Genomic DNA, 19,604 nt, shown 5'->3' with positions numbered 1-19,604 from the left:
AGATGAGAATATTCTGGACAAGAACACCAGCCTCTATATATACAGATTTTCCCACTTCACATCAACAATTCCTTACTCTATGATATTTCCGTTATCCGCCCTTTGGAATATTGGTCTCCTGCATGCAAACATTCCTGATACACGGTTGCTAGATCCGAAAGCATGCAAGGGCGATACCATCACTCCACCCGGTGTGGACCAAAAGCAGATGGTTGATGAAATTGTCTCACCAGCACAGGCACGATCAACCAGTCTAGACGATAATATTCCATTCTTCAAGGTTTTTGGCTAGCTATTTGCAGACTACCGCTCAAGCTACTTTTTTTTGCTTTCGTATTTACGGAGTGTGCTTTTGGTTGAAGATATGGAAGCGGCCCCCTATGTCTCCCTTGATAAGGCAATTTCACCGAGGAATTCCAACAACGGTTTTCTGTACCTATTCAATAATAAAATAAGCAAAATCTTGGAGTTATAACCAAGCTTTACAGGCGTGCTAAGCTTTTGTTGACCAGCCACACCAAGAGTCGTTATCAAACCACCATAGCAATAAAGTTGTTACCGCACATATCTCCCCCAAGTGATAACAGAGACAAGCCAAGACTTGACAAGAAATGCAACAATACCTTAGTTTAAAGTCAAACAATACTTTTTCCACTTATCACATTTCCCCATTAATGCCCGTGACAACAGCCTGTGCTGAAAACCTCCTCATCTGGTGGCTTCAGCAACAAAATTTCAAAAGGTATGCTCTTGATCTGCGCGTCCCAGACACGGCGTAGGGCCAGAATTAGAATTGTCCAGTAGGGAGAAGAACGAGTGTCACTTTCCTTTCATTGAGACCAGTGGCGAAATCGGCTGCACCCATCGCCCGACGAAGCCAGTGGACTGTCAATGTCTGAACCAGTGAGATCTCTGTGCCTTGCATGAGGTCGGACGCGTAAGTGGTAATTTACAGTGTTTCTCCCGCAATTGCTTAGCTATGTGGCTGGAAATTCTTGTGTGTGGTTGATGTTGCACTTTGATCCTGCCGTAAGCCCTTTTGGATGATTCTGTTTGAATGGTTGCGGAGATATGGTGTGGTTCAGATTACCGGAAACAAGGAACCGATGCTGGGTCATTTGATCATGTCTTGATCTAGTGTGTTGTCTCCAACGATCGCTAAGTGGATGCGATGAGAGAGCTATCAATCAGATTGATAGCAAGATACTACAGTATCTTACAACGGTTCTACGACGGATCATCATGCTAAACAAAACAACAGGCCCAAGCTTCATCATTGACTCCGGCTGGTGACATACATACAATGCCATGTAATCTGCACATTGGGATTTGGATGTCACTGATGCAAGGGCAAATCGTCTTGCCCGTGGTTATTGACGGGAATCTACCCTATGCTATTTCAAGAAAATTGCAAGAGTGACAGCGCTTATCCTTAGCGTTTGAACTAAACGGCAGCCCAGCTGAGCGCCGTTTGCGGTTCGACGTTTGGTGGAGCGTTGGAAAGCGTTGGGACTTGTTGTTGCTAGCGCGCCTAATCACGTCAATCACTTGATGTAAGGTTTATTACCACGGTAATATTCGGTTCCGAAAGTTTATTGCACTGCGGAATTGAACCCAATGATGTGATCTGATGATTGCTCGAGTGGTGATGCTTGGCACTGCCATTATTCATCCCCTCTAGGCGGCCGCTCAGCAACCAATTCGTATAGCAAACAGAGGAATGAACAAGAGTATGCAGTGAATTACCCGACATCGAACCCGCAAAATCCCCCTCCCTGACCCCAGTCCCCTCCAGCCTTGTAAGGTACCTAGCGCTGTACTCCCATGGAGATCAAACAAACCCGCAGTGAATATTCCCCTGCATCGACAGCCCTGGAGACGACATTTCTTGCGACCTTGCCAAGATGGAATGCAGGATTTGTGTCTCAGGAACAAGCTTTGGCTCCCGAGTCCGAGGCTGAGAAGGATAATTGGCGAAGAACAGAGATGTGAGACACTGCAAGGGTGTTGCCTGTGCTACCCCCTTTGTCGAGATGTTGCGATGGAATGTGAAGCGGCGAAGAAAGAGGGGGGGGGCCGAGCGGTGGTCTTTGGAATGGTGTTATGAGAGGTCTATGACGATGGGAATAATTGGGTTTGATTTAGGGTGAGTACTGGAAGAATGTTGAAATAGGAGAAGGAGGCTCTAACACTTACTGCGTCATTGTTAGATTGCCTGGCCTTCGCTTGTTGCCAGTGTATTGATACAGCTAATACTGCTGCTAATCGCGATGAAATAAATATTTGTCAGTTGGTTTGTCGGACATTTTTGCAGTCTAAAAAAAAACTACGAATAACCGTGTTATGATAATTAATATGACGCTTTCTAGCTCACCGGGGTAATAACTCGAAGTATCTGTTGAGCTGCTATGATTACTTGATCGAGATTGCTTCGAAATGTCGTGGTTACCCTGTACTCCAACGGGTGTGACATTGTCTTGGAAGCGCGGATATCCGGCAAAAGACTCGTGTCGATGACGGAAGTAAATCGCAAGTCACTCTTCAAGACGATCCTTCAAATGAAGCATTTGTGGGCAAGATTACGTCCAAAAGCGGTGGTATGTTGTGAGCGTGAATCCTCGTATTTTCCTTTACCGACCCGTCTTCCCGGATCATCGCAAACGGCCTCGTGCAATTGACTTTCGAACCGTTTTCCTTGGCAAGCCATTTCCAGTCGACACATGGTCTACACATGATTTAATGACGTCGCACGAAGTTACACGGCGTTCCATTCATCGATCACGATTAATTAAGTCCGTCCCTCGCTTATAAGTGGAGGCAGCGACGCTTGCACGAGTCACGATAATGGGGTAAACAAACTGGGGGAGCCATTTGTATATCAAGAGATAGACTGCCAATTAAAGTATACATTTCCATTTTCCAAACACATAAAACCAATTATGATATCCATCAACATTTTACGCACCACCCAAATGCTAGATGCACGCAAACATTATTTGAACCGTTCCAAATTATCGACATAGAATGACCGAGCAAACATCTAATGGAAGCTTGAGCTGCTTACAGCTGGAAAGCACCAGCAGCCATGGATGAGAAGAGCAGAGCACCAATGGCAAGGCCAAGGGTGTTGATGCTAGACTTGGGAGCGAAGCCAGCAGCGGCGTTTCCACTCTCAGTAGAAGTCTCAGAGCTAGAAGAGCTAGTACCAGTGCTGGTAGAGGTACCAGAAGCAGTACCAGTAGAGCTCTTGTCATCATCATCCTTGTTATCATCGCCGGAGATGACGCTAGCCTGGGCGGTAGCGGGGACGTCGGCGTCCTTTGTCTTTGTAGTCTTCTTGCTTCCGCTGCAGAAGACGTCGGCGTCGGGAGCGCCATTGGAGAAGAGGCACTTTGCGAGCTCGCCGATGGTCTGGTCGAGGGCGACGCAGTAGAGGCCGCAGCCGTTGTAGTAGCTCACGATCTTGGCGTCACCGCAGCACTTCTGCATGATCTCGGTGTGGTTGTCCTTGAAGGGCATGGCGCAGGTGTTGTCCTGGTTGGGGGTGTCATAGAGGTTTGTGCAGGCCGTGGGGACGGCGCTGGCGGTGCTGAGAGTGGTGGAAGACATGATGACGGTTTGTGTTTAAAAAGTGTATTAAAACTTTCAAGATAGCGATTGTAGTTGAAGAAGGACGAAAAAGAATTAACGAATGTTGGTGATGGAGATGATGGAGGAACAAAAAAGTTACGCGTCGGCTGAGGGATGGGCTTAGCACGGGATGGGCAGACGGGTCAGTTTTTGTCTCTGCTAGGCTCGCATTAAGGGGTTAATCCGGGGTTCTTGGCCTATCAGCAGCGCCACTCCAAATTTAGCAGCATGAGCTAAGGCTCGTATCATGGCAAGGATGTCGAGGTGAGAGGATCCAGTTGCTAGGCAACTTGGGTAAGGATCAGAGGCAGGTTTTTTGAGGATGGACACTACGTAAGCGGAGGAAATCTTTGTGAAGACCTTCCGATGGAAAGTCATAGACGGAGTTGAGCTTGAAATAGTAGTAAAGCTTGTGACTCTGGTGATGGTAGACGGCTGAGGCAGCTGAAAATCGCAAATTGGTATGATGTAAGTGGACCACTTCCCGCTCTTGGCGTACGGAGATCAGATCAGTTCGGAAATTGGCTGTCAAGGCTGCATCCTGCACAGACGTTGGAAAAGTCAACTTGGAAGCCTGATGGAAGCCTGACAGTGTCTTTGACGTAACGCCATATTGAATACAGTGACATGCTTGGTGTAACCCTACCGAAGCATCGCGAAAGTTGAACCAAGAACCAGATAATTGATGGTGACCGAGGGAGCTATTGGAAGCGTGGAGATTGCGATCGCTTACCTTCAAACATGGTGAAACTGCTAGCCTTCTATAAGCGATGCTTATATCATGTGACGGATTGGCAGTACAGCCTGATCGATCTTTGGCTTTGTGAGTTATACTTCGATCAAGAAATATTATTGCATGCTTCGTTAGCTGTATGGTAATAGCTATGCAGGGTCACATGCTCGAACCAGTAGACTATAGTCAAGGATGCTTTATAGTCTGGATAAAATTTGGATAGGTAGTAAACTCCATGAGTGTCACCTCGTTAATATAGCTGTGAAGAGACTCTGTATGATCCGACTTCTATCACCGCCAGTTCATCTGCTAGCATCTTCTCCTTCTCATCCGCCAACCAAGCAGGGTTTGTCTCAAATCTAGGATCCAGCCAAAAACAAGCTTCATCTCCATCTTTTAGCATATTCCGAATAGGTTTCGCTCTAACATGTCCCCCGATATAAAACAGTGCCCAACGAACAGCACCAAAAACAGAGACAAAACTATAGAGCTGCTTGTAAATAGGATAAGTAGCGATGGTGACAAGTCCAATACGCATATCAGGACGGTGCCAACAGCTGATATAGTTGTAGAGAAGGGGACGGAGACAAGCGACAAAGGCAAGATTGAAGAAGAAGATCCAGTATTCCTTGTGCGCGCCGAGAGCGACCAGGACGGGAATGCGGACCCAATCAATAACTAGACAGGCCAGAATGTAAAGGAAGAGACCCTTTTGCATAAGAATGCCCTGAATAGTTCGCTGACTGTTCATGCGAAACAGGTGACGCATTATCTTCCAGATCAGACTATGCCTTCCCATTTCCCATGACTTGATCCTCTGCTTGCACCAGTTCAACCCCGGACCAAGCACAGTCGCTGGAACTTCAGTCGCAAGCGTAACCTGAGCATCAAAAGCAATACCCTTGCCAAGACGCATGATAGAAAACCCAGCATTCGCGTCTTCCGCAATAAAATCCATAGGATGATATTTCGAAAGGAGCTCAACAAATACATCGCGATCAACAAACCACCCAGCGCCGTGGGGAAAGTTGACGCCGCACGTACGATTCTCAGCGAGTTTGACAAGACCAGCCATGCGGTACTCGCAGTCTTGCCAAGAGACCATACCAAGGGGCGTGTTACCAGCTGCATCAGTGCCCGCTAGAGGAAAAGCAACGGCGCGTAGGTGGTCGTTCATAAGATGAATAGGATGGCGATAGTTTTCGGGAAGGGAGACATCATCATCTGTTGTCAAGATGTACTTGTAGTCCTTAGCTGCTAGGGAACCGACGAGTTGAGCTGCGTTCTTTGAACCGATGGGGGACCAGATGTAGACGAGGTCAGGGTGAAGATTCTTGAGCCAGTATCGGAAGGAGAGATCTTGTGGATATCGAGATCTACCGTTATCGATAATGAAGATGTCTTGGGGTCTGAAATGGGGATATGCGGATTCGATCACCTTTCGTAAGGCTTCGCGATCTGAGTTGTGACAGGGAATCACAAAGGCAGTTTCCCAAATCCCCGTAGTAGTCACCGCCACACCACGCTCCAGATCATCCGGACTCTTCTCGCTGATAACTCTCTCAGTAACGTGCGACGGAGTTGTCTTGGGCGGGTTATATGGCGGAACCCTCGCAATAGACAAGATTATAAGAAACATAAGTGGTTCAAGAGTAAGAACAATTACAAGAACAGGTAGCATGTAACCTCGAGTTTGAGCAATGGCCTTTCCCATCCAACCGGTAAACCAGTTCGATATAACAAGCGCAGCAACGCAAAACATGACGAAAGCAAGTGCGGCGCCTTTCTTGAGAGTCATGGGGTAGATGTACTCTTTGGGGTTGATAAGCTCCCAGAGGGCATTGGGGGAGAACTGATTGTTCAGTGAGCGCCAGAACCTCGACCATAGTGATGCCTTTTTGGTAGACTGGGGAGACGATTCAGGGCGAAGAAGGTTGTTGGCAGGTCTTTCGTCGGACAAGCTGCTTAGCGATGTCTGTGAGGGAGAGGAAGGACCATAGATGCCAACTTTGCGGGCACTTCGGTCTGAGGATATGGCTGGTGATGGGGTAGATATTGGACTGATGGAGGGACTTGATGGGGGAGTTGCAAAAGGGTTATCCAGAGAGCGGTTAGAAGGGCTAATGGGAAGTGCTGAGCGAGTTTGATCTGGGTAAAGGTCTGGGACTGAAGAATCTAGCCTCGCGTGGCAGGGGAGAGACAGCTCCTCACATGAAGAATCTTCATTACTCCAAAAAGGATTATTACTTTTGGCAGCCATCTAAACAAACGGAATTCTTAAGTATGACTGTAAGGAAGGTAGGCAAGGAGAGGGTAAAACTAGACAGAGAAAAGAAGAAGAAAAGAATAATTAGCGGAAAGAGAGTGACGTGACCGATTATTTACCCAAGAGCTTGAAGAACTTGTAAATTATTCCTACACCAAGACTACCTAATAACTAAACGAAGTAAAAAATATCCACCTCAGCGATATTTATAAAAATTTCCAACAGCCTCATCTTCCTAGCCAAGTCGTATGACGAGAACAATAAGAGCTGCACTTGCGGATGAGCCGAGAGCATCAGAGCTGAACGTGGGGATACTCCCAAGCTCTCCGGATCGGTCAGCATTGCCAAAAGGAGCAAATCTCGACTAGATCACGATGGTCCATGGGACATTTTCCAGTAAATGTAAAACCCCGTTCGGGAAAGTGGGCAAGATAAAGTTTCAACGTCTGCGCCGTTTAAGCTTGAAGCCACATGGCGAATCCACCTCGCTTATATATAGCCTTAGCCTTCCCGGCATGGCCGGCCGTTGGGAGAGAAAATTATCCACATTCCGAAAGTACCAAGGGAAACATCTAGGAACGGCGGAATCATAGAGAGCAGATTATAAACGGCTGTCTTTAGGTTTGGCTCTTGGTGAGTATCTGATATAGCGAGTAATTATCCCATCGTTGCTCGACAACATCTTCTCTTTCGTCAGTATAATGATTCTTGCTAGTTGAAATCTTGCTCAAGTTGCCCTTAAAAGAATTACATGGTATAGTAATGCCTTAATTCCGCTGGCTTACAATGACGCAGACCCCTTTGATATTCATTACATCCTATTCCTATACAGTGGATAGCCGTCAACATCGCGAGATGAACGTGCACGCTGCTAGTGTAAACGGAACAATACCACAACGCATCTAGAACAAAGGAGCAACAATAGCACGAGGTCTTTGACGTCTGTATCATCCGTTTCATCCATCAGCTTCCCCGTTCCGTTCGAGGCCGTTATGGAGACCATCCCACTTTCGCGCTACGACTTTGATTTGCGTTGCAGCTACGATGGGTTCTCAATCAGGCTGCGGAATCGTTGACATTTTCTCCTTGTGAGAAATTTTAGCGTTGGAACTGTTGAGTAATTGTTGCTGTTCGGCGTTACTGTTCGAGGTTGCTGTTCCAAGATGGAGGTATATAAACCACTCTTCAGCCGCCTGAGTCGGGTTGAATTCAGTTTTGAAATAAAAGGTATCACTTACCACAGGAAGATCTTGCATTGCCCATCAGATTAGTTATACAGTATACTCTGTGTCTCTCTTTGTTATCTCCAAGTCTTAGCATCATGGATTCTCTTGTATTATCCTCAGGCACTACAACCCCAATCACAAGCACTGCCCAGTCATTGAAGTCATCATATCGACCAAGTACTCCTGCAACTGATCAAGACCTTCTGTTTAGCCGTCTTCCCTCTCCCACCCGTACAACTCCAGATGAGTACGTCCTCGTCGTTGGTGGCCTTGGCTACATCGGCAGCCACACAACTTGGGAGCTCCTAAAAGATGGAAGCAGTGTCGTTGTCATCGACAACCTCAGCAATGCTTTTGTTAATGTTCTTGATACACTCAACGACATGACGGACCAACACTTCAGCCTCAGTCGTCGTCGCCGTCCAGACCTTCACTTCTACGAGGCTGACTTTCGAGACGATGCCAAAATCCAGGAGATCTTGACCCTTTACTCCTCACCTTCTGGGTCCCAAATCAAACGAGTTATTCACTTTGCTGCATACAAATCTGTCTCGGAAAGTATTGAACAGCCACTCAAGTACTATGACAACAACGTCGGTGGGCTCATCAAATTCTGCAACACGTTGTCAACCTTCAACATTAAGAACCTCATCTTCTCGTCATCAGCTACTGTGTATGGTTCACTTTCAGATGCAGGTGGTCGTTTAGTCGAAGAGTCTTGCACTCATACTACAACGGAGTGGCGCGATGCTAGTGGCCAGAATCAAACAACTCTTTCCGGCTGCACGGGCCTCACGAATCCATATGGGCGAACAAAATGGATCTGTGAAGCTATGCTGTCTGATTTAGCTGTGGCTGATCCAGAATGGACTATCACTGCTTTACGGTATTTCAACCCCATTGGCTGTGATGAATCAGGCCGCTTGGGAGAAGATCCCCGTGTTGCCCCAACCAACTTGATGCCTGTCCTCCTCAAAGTCATGCTTGGCGAGATAGATCAACTGGAAGTGTTCGGTACAGACTGGGACACCCGGGACGGAACTGCTATTCGAGACTTCATCCATGTCTCTGATCTTGCCAGGGGTCATCTAGCCGCCCTTACCGTGAAGGACGGCCAAGGTTTCCAGACCTTCAATATTGGTACCGGAACTGGCCAGACGGTGTACGAGGTTGTTGAAGCTATGGAGACTGCCTCAGGAAGAGCCATTCCCGTGATGAAAGTGGGACGCCGCCAAGGTGATGTCGGAGCCTGTGTCGCTGATCCTGGAAGAGCCATGACCCAACTGGGATGGAAGCCCCAGAAGACTTTACTTGACAGTTGCCGAGACCTGTGCAGATTTCTGGAGGCAAATGGGACCAGGATAAGCCTGTAAAGTGGCTACTACCTTCAGGCTACTGGTTGGAATACGGTACTTTTGTCGGATGTTATGGATGGAGGGTTTATTTTGCTGTTTCTTGTTAGAATCATTGTGGTTAGCTGGGCCGAGGGAACCGGAGTTCACTATAGAGCGGATTTGAAAAAAATAGGACTGTCGATTAAACGTTTTAAAACCTTCTAACATTTGCATCGGTGCTTATGCAAGGGGTCTGGTTTTGCAGATTTGACTTTAACGATTCCGATCTAAACTCCACTCTCAGCTGTCAACCCAAGCGAGTAGACTTCTCTCCCCGGTCTCGGATCCGATCGAGAGTCTTGCCGTGGGTCTATGATCTACTCATGGTTCGACATCTGGTGTCTGGACCACTTGTCGGTCCGTCAACGTTCAAGACCTCCAGAGAGTTTGCTCTTCCGTAAAAGCCTTTGCAACGCTATTTCCAGGATCACTTCGGCAATCTCCAGCCGCTACTCACAATGTGGAGCTGAGAGTTCCCTGGAGAACCGAATTCTTGGGCCCAGGGACCATGAATGCCAAGTTAGACCATAACGCGCATGCCGTTTTGCCAGACCCAACGGCATTTACAGGAAGACGTGGCCACGAGACAGCTGGTACGGACGTAAGCTATCTAGTGAGTCGGATATCTAGGGAAGGGGCTTCGCTTGGCATCGGCCTGTCCGGCTTGAGTGAGGCTATATCGTTGACTCGAAACCACTGAGTAGTTTCCTGCAAGCTTTTCAAGGAACATAATTTATCACTACTAAAACTTGTAAGGTAATTAATGTTCTTCTTATATTTAATTGGAAAGTCTATATTATTGCACACTTTGTTAATAGTCGTTTTTGCTAGTTAATTAAAGTCTAAATAGTGAACTTACTAAAATCTGGCCGCTGTTACAACCTACGACACGCCGCTCTCACGCTGGCGATAATGACTAGCTATCCTTAATTCCTGACATAACTCTAAGTCCTCGAAGTCCCTATCAGTTCACAAAGACGGTTTCGGCATTGATGACCCTTCCTTGACTTTCATCTGAAATCGACACCCCTAAGGGAGCGAAAGAAAGAGTAGGAATGATATAAATCATCATCACAGCCACTGCCAAGTTCTCTATTATGTGGGACTACGATCTTCCACGGAGCGGCGAGCTGATTGAGATTGATATTGGTAAAATATAATCAACCCTCCATTCCGCAGAATCTACCCACTCTGTTAAAATAAAGATGATTTCTATCACCCCTTTTCTGGCAATTAGTGTCGATATTTTATTTTAGTTTGGCAATATCTCTCTTATGCACGGTGGGTTATAATAGCTGTAAATAGAAAGAAAAAGATAAAGGACAGAATATCACATTGGCCGAGGTTGGACTTGCTAGTGCTTATCTTGATGTGAAGACGGATTCCGCGGACTTGTGGAGGCGGACGAATTCTGAGCTAGACTTAAAGTAGTAGTTGGACTACGACGCGACCAATCAGCACACCAAGTCTCATTTTCATCGTCTCCACTGTCCATTCATGCACGTAGGTCATCTATAAATTATACGCCTCCAGCTTGGCATAACCTTCACGTTCAGTTGCGTGGGAACGATATGATGACGGTTCAAACTGAGAAGCAAAGAGTTAAACGAACCAGGGCTCGAACTTGCCGAGTCCGGACGGGGTGCTTAACCTGGTAAGTTGTGACCACTCTTCAGACAGACCGAGTAATGCTGATGCCGCTCTGCAGCAAGTCAGTGCAAATAAAGTACATCTTAATCACCGAGTCTATTGCTAATAAACCACTCAGAATTCGGCACCTAAAGTGCGATGAGAGCAAACCCGAATGTAAGAGATGTATCAAAGACCAGAGAAAATGCGACGGCTACTCAAAGCATATACCGATTCGTTCGAATCACAACAGACCTTGGTCTGTGACTGTCCTCCTACACAAGCCAGAATCTTCATCTCCTTGCTTCGGCGACATGATGCTTGTGGATCGAACCGACAACGCTCTCCATCACCACGCAAGAGTATACGCCGCGCATGACCTGATATCCTTCGACACGGGAAGAGGCTTCTGGCAACAGCTCGCATTCCCACTCTCTCACATAGTAAAACCTGTGAGGCATGCTATTATTGCCCTTGGTGGAGCTCATCGCTGTTTCTGGGCCTCTAATCCAGCTGAAGGCGCACTTGTTCACGCCGACGTCAGAAATGAAGCGATACTAAAGTACAACGAAGCCATTCAATGTATACAGTCGAGAATTGCAGAGGGTCTTGAGGATAATAATCAGACGACACTGACTTGTTGCGTCATATTTATTTGCATAGAGAACTTGCTTGGTCGATTTTCTCATGCTGTCTGCCATCTTCACGCGGCTATTCGGTTACTGAACTGCCACCGGCAGAAGCTACAACATCCGCCCTCATCCAAGATTCCGGTCATATATGGTTTGAAAAGAGGTCACAGTACGTATGAAGACGACATACACGATATAATTTCCGAAATGATTTACTGGCTCAGCCAAAATGTAGCCCTGTACACGGGCGATTTATACGTTCCTGAGCTGGACTGGCATCCTTGTATACCGGGCATTCTGGGAGACGAGACACTCCCATTTAGTAGTCTTCAGGAAGCACAGGAGAGTCTCTCGTATCTGGACTTTGTTTACGAAGCTAATTTCAACGGCGACACGACCTCTGCCGACATCCAGAGGCAGAGGAGTTGTCCACTTCCCCTAAAGGCTGTCTCTCGCCACTACACAAACGCCGCCAATCTTACACAAGCTGCATATAATGTATGGAGCTCCAGATTGGATTTATTCAAACGCTCTATGAGCGGCGTGCAGCTAGGACCCCATGAACAGCAGTCTCTAGCCTGGTGTGAATTACAGCAAGCCCTCTGGAGAGCATTTCTGAACTGTTCTGATGGAGGCTATACGAAAGAGAATAGCTGTCAAATTCTTGAAAGAGTCGAAGATATTCTTCAGATCGAGTCAGCCCAGACAAGACCAGTGTTTAAGTTTGATGGAGATTTACTCAGCTCTGTTGGGTTCGTTTGCACAGCTTGCAGGGATGGCGACGTGAGAAACCGGGCGATAAGTCTGCTTCGCTCTATACGTCGTAGAGAGGGCGTGTTTGATAGCCAAGAGATGGCCGGCCTGTTCAGCAGGATGGCTAGCGTGCTGGACGGCAAAGTAGCCACTTGGGAAGCTCTGCCTTGGGGAGCCACTCGGTTATCTCTCGAGCTATCCCGCTTGTCGGACACATCTTGAGACTCAGTAGCTGTTAGTAAAAGACACCCTGTTGTGAGGCCTGGGTGGAATATAATGCCCAATCATTGCGGTTGGAACTTGGACCATGCAATCCCCGCACCCATCGTATTCTGTATACTGCAAAGGGTCTAGCTCGATGGTAGCTCAGAAGCCCCAAACTGCGTAAATTCTACTCGTTCAAGTATAGATCTCTGAAGTAATGTATTAAACAATGCGTATGACGGGACAGTACTGCCGGATCACTTACTCAATACACGTATGCATTGCGGCTTTGTGGGACTTCAAAGCCTCTACCGGATCGGTGAAAGTACCAGAGGTGTTGGAGGAACCAACTATAAGAACGAGCTGCGCCCTTCGATATATTCCACCATCCTTAAGCTCCAGCCCTGGGCCACTTACTACTTGCCATTCTTTCAGCAAATCATACCCCCTCTCTTATCTTCAATCCTTTCTCTCCTCAAAAAGGCGCCATGCTTTCCTCTCTGATATACTTGCTGGTAGGCTTTATGCCACTAGCCACCCAAGCCTCACTAGTTGCCAATCTAGACATTCCGGCAAAGGTTGCAGCCCAGTATGGGTGCAAAGGAGCGTGCTACAAAAACTTCCAGGCTGGGTTGGCTGCCGATCGCGAGTTTTATGGTGCCATCTACGACGACGACTTTTATGCCACAGCTTCCAACTTCTCTTCTTCCAAGCCAGGCGACGTTCTCAAGTTCAAGCCTATCAACGCCAGTCTCTTGACCGACATCCCTGAAGGCTCAGCAGCATACAAACTCCAGTACGTGTCCAAGGATCTATACGGAAGGAAGGTTCCGGCCACGGGTTTTATTGCCTTTCCTTATGCTACTCGGAGGAACGATCATAAGTTTCCTCTTATTGCTTACGCACACGGAACTTCTGGTGTGTTCCGTGGGTGCGCCCCCTCGGCGATGCCGAACCTGTATGATTATAACAGCTGGTCACTTCTGATCAGACGAGGGTACGCTGTTGTCGCAACGGACTATGCAGGCTTGGGAAATAACTACACAAGTCACCAGTATCAAGCCTCCCCAGCACAAGCAAACGATGTGTACTATTCTATTGTCGCGGCCCGCAAACTGTTCGGAGCGTCTCTTACAAGTGAATGGATGAGCGTCGGCCATTCTCAAGGTGGCGGTGCTGCCTGGGCGCTGGCCGAGAGTCCACTGCTGCGTCAAAACTGTCCTGTCGGCAAATATCTTGGCACAGTGGCACAGGCACCTGGTGTTCGTCTTAAAGAGATGGCTATCGCTGCCCTTGAGTCAGATTCGTCATCGGACGTCACTTCCTCCCGCGGCGTTCTGGTGGGATGGGTCATAATAGGTCTTCGATCCATCCTCCCCAAGGACAAACAAAATTGGTTGAAGCCTGCATTCCGAAAGCGACTCGACCTTGCAACTCTAGCGCAAGCCTGTTACGCGTCGGCTCAGGCCCTAGTTTCGGATCTTGGCGTGGAAGATATTGTGGACTTTACCGACCCAGGCTTCCTCAAGGCTATCGATGCCATGCAGAACTTCACCGCCAGGGGCGAGGGGAAGAGTCAGCAACCCATTCTGGTTGTGCAAGGACTAAATGATGTTTCAGTCTTGCCGGAAGTGGTCGAAGAATCGTATCGAGTTGGCTGTCGCTCGCGTAATGAGCTGCACCTTGAACTCTACCCTGGCATGGACCATGATCCTGTAATCGCTGCTGCATCGCCCTACTTTCTTCAGTGGATCGATGATCGTTTTGCTGGAGTCACGACAAGTGGTAAATGCACCAACCATACGACCCAACCATTTGATGCTGTCAACATGTACGCTCCGGATGATACTGACTAGGCTAATTGCCTGGGTCGGGCTTAGTTGAGCAGGGAAAGTCTCATTCTCTGGGCTCATCCGCCTCTAGGGTGGGAGCACTGAAGAGCAGGCTTTGACCAAGTTTTGTTAATTTGGGCGCCTCTTGTACTTGAGTGCTGAAAACTGGATGGGCCATGCCTTGCCTTTCTTCGTTAGCTTTTAATTCATGCTTGTGTCAGAGTCTTCTATTCTTATTCGTACCAAAGTTCGCGAATTATTGGAAGGAACTCTGTATTCTTGATTTCAGTCAATACCTAATTAACAGTCCTTGCTGAATTATCTTCTCATGTATGTGTTAGCGGTTGTTCGTGGTCACCTGGATGACCCTCCTAATAATAACGATATCGAGATTTGAACAAAGAGACAACATCGAAAAGGAAGCTGATGATAAGTAATGCCCCAATCCATGGGCGTCGGCGAAGCTTCCTAAACAAGCCTCTATCTGGCCTTGTTGCTAGCGCTACGAATGTAAGGTTCCAACGGAAACACCTGAGCTTCCGGCGTCACGCCCTCATAAAGTTCTGCCCACCTCTCACGTAGAGGCTCCGGAGTTTCCCAAGCATTCTCAGGATCTCTCAACCAAAGTCGCAACAAATGGCGCCTATGAAGTCAACATAAACCCATTACTCAGACTTTCGTACTTACTGCTGAGCTGGCGAATCGGTGAATGCGTCTCGAGCATGAAACACAGCGAGGTTGTTGACGAATTGCATATCGCCTTTTGCAAAGTTGGTCGAAACACTTAGTTTATCTCCCAAGAAGTGAAGAGCATCGAGAGCTTCGGCTTGAGCTTCGGTGATGGGCGGAATATCGCGACTCCGTGGCAGTGCACCGAATCCGACAAAGTATCGACGAGCGTACTGCAACGCAACTCTCTCAGGCAGTGTATCGGTGGCCTTTTGATGATAGAGAAGTGGTCGAGTCGTGAACTTCTTATTCGGGTTTGCGAAGCTGAAAGTGTCAGTCAACCGACCATTAAACATCAGAGTCTTCGTACTTCTCAACATCCCAATTCTGCGACAGCGTATGAATCAAATCAGGCCTCGTCCTTGCCAACTCATTATAAACCCTCCACGTACTCGCAATCCTACTTGCACCGCCCTCTAGCGCCGTCTGTAGACAAAACAGCGACACGATATCACCAGAATCAGTATGAAAAACCTGTCTGTCAGTAGTATACGCCGGACTTCCGATCGCGCTCTTGTCTTGACCGGCGCTGAGATCTTTTACATGCGTGAGGACAACGTCGGCGGGTTTGCCGTTGAACTTGCTGTCTTGACGACCTCGCTGCGATGCGATATGTGACGAGATGCCGACATAGATTATGGCGTTTTCTTCGCGGGTGTAGTTGTCTACGTTAACGCCGCGGATGACGAAGAAACCATGGCCTTTGTGCAGCTCATCGGATAACTTTCGCAATTCTGAGTGTAGATTTGGTAGAGGGAATGTCTCTGTCGTGAGATGCCCCAGTGAGAGGCCAAGACCTAGTCGTGTTAGATGAGGGGTATATAGCTATCAATGTCAGACACCTTTGAAATGCTGTAAAGCCTGATCAATCTCGCCGAGCTGGTCCTCGGATAGCTTATAAGTCCAGTCATAAGTTTGGCCAACTGAGTCGCCTTCCCATACAAGATCGCCATTTAGTTGTTTCGGGAAGCCATCTGGGACCGAAGTCGGAAGGTTCCCCTCTTTGAGTCGCTTGGCTGTTCTGGCTTGGTAGTTTTCGTAGTTTGGAGCGTAAGCAATATCTGGTTGACCGGGCGGGGGTGCCGCGGTAACAGTTGTTGTAAAAGACATGATGTTGATAGTCAATGGGAAGTGATGTAGGAAAAACGTGTGAAGCACTCGCTATGATCGCCGGTAATAAGCAAATGGGTTGGAGGTCATTATTAATACGAGGTATAACAAGTGGTGGTGGGATCTGCATGATGAGGTGATGCGTAACACTGATTGCACCATAGCACATAATACTCTCCGAAATTCTGCGAAAATGGAGTAAAGTTCCGTATGTAACCACGTACAATAAGAGACCTTAGGACACGACCGTCAAGGAGTCAATTAGAGCATAAATCTGCAGGAACTCACTACCTCCAATCACAGAAGTGCATTCACTCTCGGAACTCCTCCAACTCAGTCTTACCATGATATAACGTCCAAGCCCATAGCGAATCCACAACCAGAATTGCCCCAAAACTGAACACGAGACTACCCCCAAACACAAACTTATAATACCACCATGCATTACTGTCATTCAAGTCATCCACTTGACATGCGATCGCCCACGGCAGTACATAAAGCAGATTGCTTGCAAGACTCTGATACAAATACCATCTCGGTCGCGTTGCCAGAAGAATCGTCGCAAGCTGAGTTGACATCGCGTAAAAGATATAACACCAGTCCAGACTTCGCCACATGTAAGCTGTGACCTCTGCGACTTCCTCTGAGCCACTGATGTATGATGCAAAGGACTTTGCTCCGAAGAGCGTGAGGAAGATGGCTATCGGGACTTCGAAAACGAGGGCGATAACTAATGATCTGAAAGCTGGGCGTACGATGCCACGAAGGTCCTTCAATGATGCTTGAGGCTTTCGTGTGCTGATGTCGACGCGCCTTCTCCAGTCGCCCCAGTTGTGACCGATGAATTGCAACGCTGTTGCCTCCAAAGCCTGAACGGGAACCATGATCAAACCCCATCGGATAATGTTGAAGACACCCCAAGCTGTAGCGTACACTGCTCCTAGAGAAACGATGGTACTAACCAGCCAGAGATACAAGGCGTTTCTGACAGCTGACTCGGTGAAAAAGATCAATCCAGGCCGAAGAAGGACTTTGAGAGCGTCAAAGCTTGGACGCAGCTTCTCTTGAGGGTCATGCGATGTGTGCCTCTTGAACGACCAGGTATTCGACCAGAGAAAGTAAATAAGTCCTGCAAATGCCGCGATAAGATTACAGACCAGTTGTATAGTGCCTTGCATGTTGACGGTGGGAGTAAAGGAACCGACATGGAATTTCGAAATGAGAAGAAAGTCAAGGATGATGTTAACAGCAAACTTAACGGTGCTGATCGCCAGTGGAATGTCAGGTTTATCCAAAGCCCTTGTCGCTGTTGCCACTGCAGTTTCGAGCGCTCCGCTGAATACGGTGAATGAAGCGATGCGAACATAAGTCAAACTTGCATCGCGAACTTCCTCAGGGACGAAGTTCTTCGTAAACGACGATGCAGCAGCAAGAAACACTATACTCAGTATCAACCCAATAACAGACTGGAACGCGATGAGAGTATGCGTCAATTGAAGGCGCTTCCCCAGCGATCGCGAAGCTTTGTCTCCAATGATGACCCACGCAGCTCTCGGCAACCCTTCATTCACAGCCTCGGACGCAGTGTTCATGTATGTATACGCATCGGTGAGCACCACCATTGATGAGTCAATGTTTGCAACCCATAGTTTAGATAAAGTGCCGTATAGAGCAGGGAGGATGAATGATGCGAGGTTGAAGAGCAGGGAGCCGGTGTAGTGCGTGCGGTGGAGGGCTGAGGATGAGAATGCGGAGGGGAGGCGGCGAATGCGACGGGTGATGCTGTTGAGGATCTTCATTGCTTCGCTGGATCTCAGGTCATTTTGGAAGGAAAAACAGTAGTATTTGTTGGTTGAGAAGAGCAGGAGGATGATTGTGAGGGGAAATCGCTGTGTAACCGAAAATGAGGGACGAAATACGGCGTAGCCCAGTGCGTGAACCCCTCTTCAGCTGGTCGGCCTCCCGCATGAAGAGCGAAGCCGTCAACAGCTAGGAGTAAAACGATCTGGGCAATGCCATGCCATTCAACACACTCAAACAGCAGCACAAAGCAACCATGTTTGTATCGCATACTAGATGAGGATAGTTAAGCCTCTGTCCTTGCAAGTTAGACAAGTCCATTAGCCGGTGTCCAAATCGAAGCAGAGTTCTATTAAAATCCTCAGGATAAAGTAAATTTCCCCCAATCACGAGTTCATGGCAGCATGACGATTATCTCGCATTATCAACTTTAATCGCCTTGGAAGATGAACCCAGGTTGCTCCGGCGAAAGCTCTTCCCCAACCTGCTCATAGATGCGTTCATGTCTTATCTCTTGCACCAGACCATCCCTGGTCTTTATCGCCTCGCTATCCAAGGCAACTGGGGGATCTTCGCTCGACAGAGCCACGGGTAGCGGATCTTGCGAAGACGGCACCAAGGGATGAATGAATGGCTTGGGGTTGTTGATGAAGCATTGTTCGATCGAAGTAGCAGTAACCGTGCTGGTCTCTATAGAAACAAGGTTTGTGACTGGCACTATCTCTCGGACATGCTCGACTGTGACGTTCACTGTGACGATGGCGGGTTTCAAGTCAGGTACAGTCATAGTTTCTCGGCAGTGACCTGAGGTTTCACGTATCAGCTGGGTCTGCCAGAGGAATTTCTTGCACATACCTTGTGTTTGGTTGTTGATGGTCACCACCTTCACTGATTTAATGACAACTGTCTGGGTTGGGAGAACCTGGGTTACTTGTCAGCCCGCAATGCTAGATGAAGTGTCCTTTCTAAGAGAAATACTTTCTCTGTTGTCGTTGTAAAGTTCTGGGTCACGTGTACGGTGATAACAGGTGATCGAACAATTTTGATATCTTCCATGATTCCGCATTGCTTGGTATGGCCACCGCACTCGATTATCGTCTTCTCATCAACAGTTCACGATGTGCTGCTTTCAGCATCCCATAAAACAGGGCTCGATAATGCTTTACACATATTAGCGGACTGGGTGGACGGAGTCAATGGTAGTATCCAAGGTCAATAGAATGAAAACTTACACTTCTCAGCAGCATGACAGCGAAAAGTCGCCAAAAGTCATTGATCAACATGATGAACTACCGTATATTCTAAGATCCAGAATTTGAGAGGGGCAATGAGGAGGTTTGTTTAGAAAGATATCAAGCGAAGTTATGAATTATGACAAAGGTAACAATCGACATCTATTGACAATGAGAAAGAAGGAGGAGGGACGAGTGCAGGAAGCGAGAATCGAGAGATAATGCCAGATTTCACACAAATCCTCCCGTAAAACGAACAAGACATTAGACTCTCATTTGTAGACATGTGGTGATTTCTATGATCTAAAAGATTATTATTTTGATGATTCAACACAGCTGAAAGGAAGGGTGAGCCCATGCAAGTGAGACGAGACTTGCGAGATGAGGATGAGAGCAGGTCTCAAGTTAACTAGCTCCCAGAGATATTGCAAGCC

At 47.6% G+C, this 19,604-nt stretch overlaps 8 protein-coding genes across 8 annotated transcripts; 3 read left to right on the top strand and 5 right to left on the bottom strand.

The window, feature by feature from the left end:
- Positions 1-2,859: 2,859 nt before the first annotated feature.
- Positions 2,860-3,784, bottom strand: FOBCDRAFT_216661 (uncharacterized protein). Its single transcript, XM_031175319.3, has one exon. The coding sequence runs from the start codon at positions 3,607-3,609 to the stop codon at positions 3,061-3,063; it is 549 nt and encodes a 182-aa protein (XP_031046452.2). The 5' UTR covers positions 3,610-3,784; the 3' UTR covers positions 2,860-3,060.
- Positions 3,785-4,613: 829 nt separating this feature from the next.
- Positions 4,614-6,623, bottom strand: FOBCDRAFT_237649 (uncharacterized protein; the record flags this gene model as incomplete). The annotated part of the gene is made up of 2 exons (XM_059610169.1): positions 4,614-6,400; positions 6,611-6,623. 2 exons carry the CDS (start codon positions 6,621-6,623, stop codon positions 4,614-4,616), a joined length of 1,800 nt encoding a protein of 599 aa, XP_059464369.1.
- A 1,327-nt stretch (positions 6,624-7,950) lies between these two features.
- Positions 7,951-9,228, top strand: FOBCDRAFT_128889 (uncharacterized protein; the record flags this gene model as incomplete). The annotated part of the gene is made up of 1 exon (XM_054703684.1): positions 7,951-9,228. The coding sequence occupies one exon, from the start codon at positions 7,951-7,953 to the stop codon at positions 9,226-9,228; it is 1,278 nt and encodes a 425-aa protein (XP_054559659.1).
- Positions 9,229-10,810: 1,582 nt separating this feature from the next.
- On the top strand, positions 10,811-12,568 carry FOBCDRAFT_316502 (uncharacterized protein). Its single transcript, XM_031175315.3, has 2 exons — positions 10,811-10,903; positions 10,958-12,568. Exons 1-2 carry the CDS (start codon positions 10,821-10,823, stop codon positions 12,483-12,485), a joined length of 1,611 nt encoding a protein of 536 aa, XP_031046448.3. The 5' UTR covers positions 10,811-10,820; the 3' UTR covers positions 12,486-12,568.
- A 297-nt stretch (positions 12,569-12,865) lies between these two features.
- FOBCDRAFT_19286 (Alpha/Beta hydrolase protein) lies at positions 12,866-14,528 on the top strand. Its single transcript, XM_031175314.3, has one exon. It carries the CDS (start codon positions 12,956-12,958, stop codon positions 14,321-14,323), a length of 1,368 nt encoding a protein of 455 aa, XP_031046447.2. The 5' UTR covers positions 12,866-12,955; the 3' UTR covers positions 14,324-14,528.
- A 454-nt stretch (positions 14,529-14,982) lies between these two features.
- FOBCDRAFT_237645 (uncharacterized protein) lies at positions 14,983-16,138 on the bottom strand (the record flags this gene model as incomplete). The annotated part of the gene is made up of 3 exons (XM_031175313.3): positions 14,983-15,292; positions 15,339-15,825; positions 15,871-16,138. 3 exons carry the CDS (start codon positions 16,136-16,138, stop codon positions 14,983-14,985), a joined length of 1,065 nt encoding a protein of 354 aa, XP_031046446.3.
- A 243-nt stretch (positions 16,139-16,381) lies between these two features.
- FOBCDRAFT_216657 (uncharacterized protein) lies at positions 16,382-18,001 on the bottom strand. The gene has a single exon (XM_059609464.1). The coding sequence runs from the start codon at positions 17,935-17,937 to the stop codon at positions 16,450-16,452; it is 1,488 nt and encodes a 495-aa protein (XP_059466901.1). The 5' UTR covers positions 17,938-18,001; the 3' UTR covers positions 16,382-16,449.
- Positions 18,002-18,368: 367 nt separating this feature from the next.
- On the bottom strand, positions 18,369-19,221 carry FOBCDRAFT_257936 (uncharacterized protein; the record flags this gene model as incomplete). Its single annotated transcript, XM_059611214.1, has 3 exons — positions 18,369-18,742; positions 18,794-18,860; positions 19,171-19,221. 3 exons carry the CDS (start codon positions 19,219-19,221, stop codon positions 18,369-18,371), a joined length of 492 nt encoding a protein of 163 aa, XP_059464368.1.
- Positions 19,222-19,604: the final 383 nt, after the last annotated feature.

This window comes from Fusarium oxysporum, chromosome III, assembly GCF_013085055.1.
Source record: "Fusarium oxysporum Fo47 chromosome III, complete sequence".
NCBI lineage: Eukaryota > Fungi > Ascomycota > Sordariomycetes > Hypocreales > Nectriaceae > Fusarium > Fusarium oxysporum.
The sequence above is the reverse complement of the archived record's forward strand: the minus strand, read 5'-3'. Positions and strand labels throughout refer to the sequence as shown.

Excerpts from the sequence above, each read along its gene's own strand:
- FOBCDRAFT_216661 (XM_031175319.3), bottom strand. The coding sequence starts at position 3,609 with ATGTCTTCCACCACTCTCAGCACCGCCAGCGCCGTCCCCACGGCCTGC.
- FOBCDRAFT_316502 (XM_031175315.3), top strand. The coding sequence starts at position 10,821 with ATGATGACGGTTCAAACTGAGAAGCAAAGAGTTAAACGAACCAGGGCT. Across the intron at positions 10,904-10,957 it reads CGGACGGGGTGCTTAACCTG|CAAGTCAGTGCAAATAAAGT; the intron begins GTAAGTTGTGAC and ends GCCGCTCTGCAG.
- FOBCDRAFT_19286 (XM_031175314.3), top strand. The coding sequence starts at position 12,956 with ATGCTTTCCTCTCTGATATACTTGCTGGTAGGCTTTATGCCACTAGCC.
- FOBCDRAFT_216657 (XM_059609464.1), bottom strand. The coding sequence starts at position 17,937 with ATGAAGATCCTCAACAGCATCACCCGTCGCATTCGCCGCCTCCCCTCC.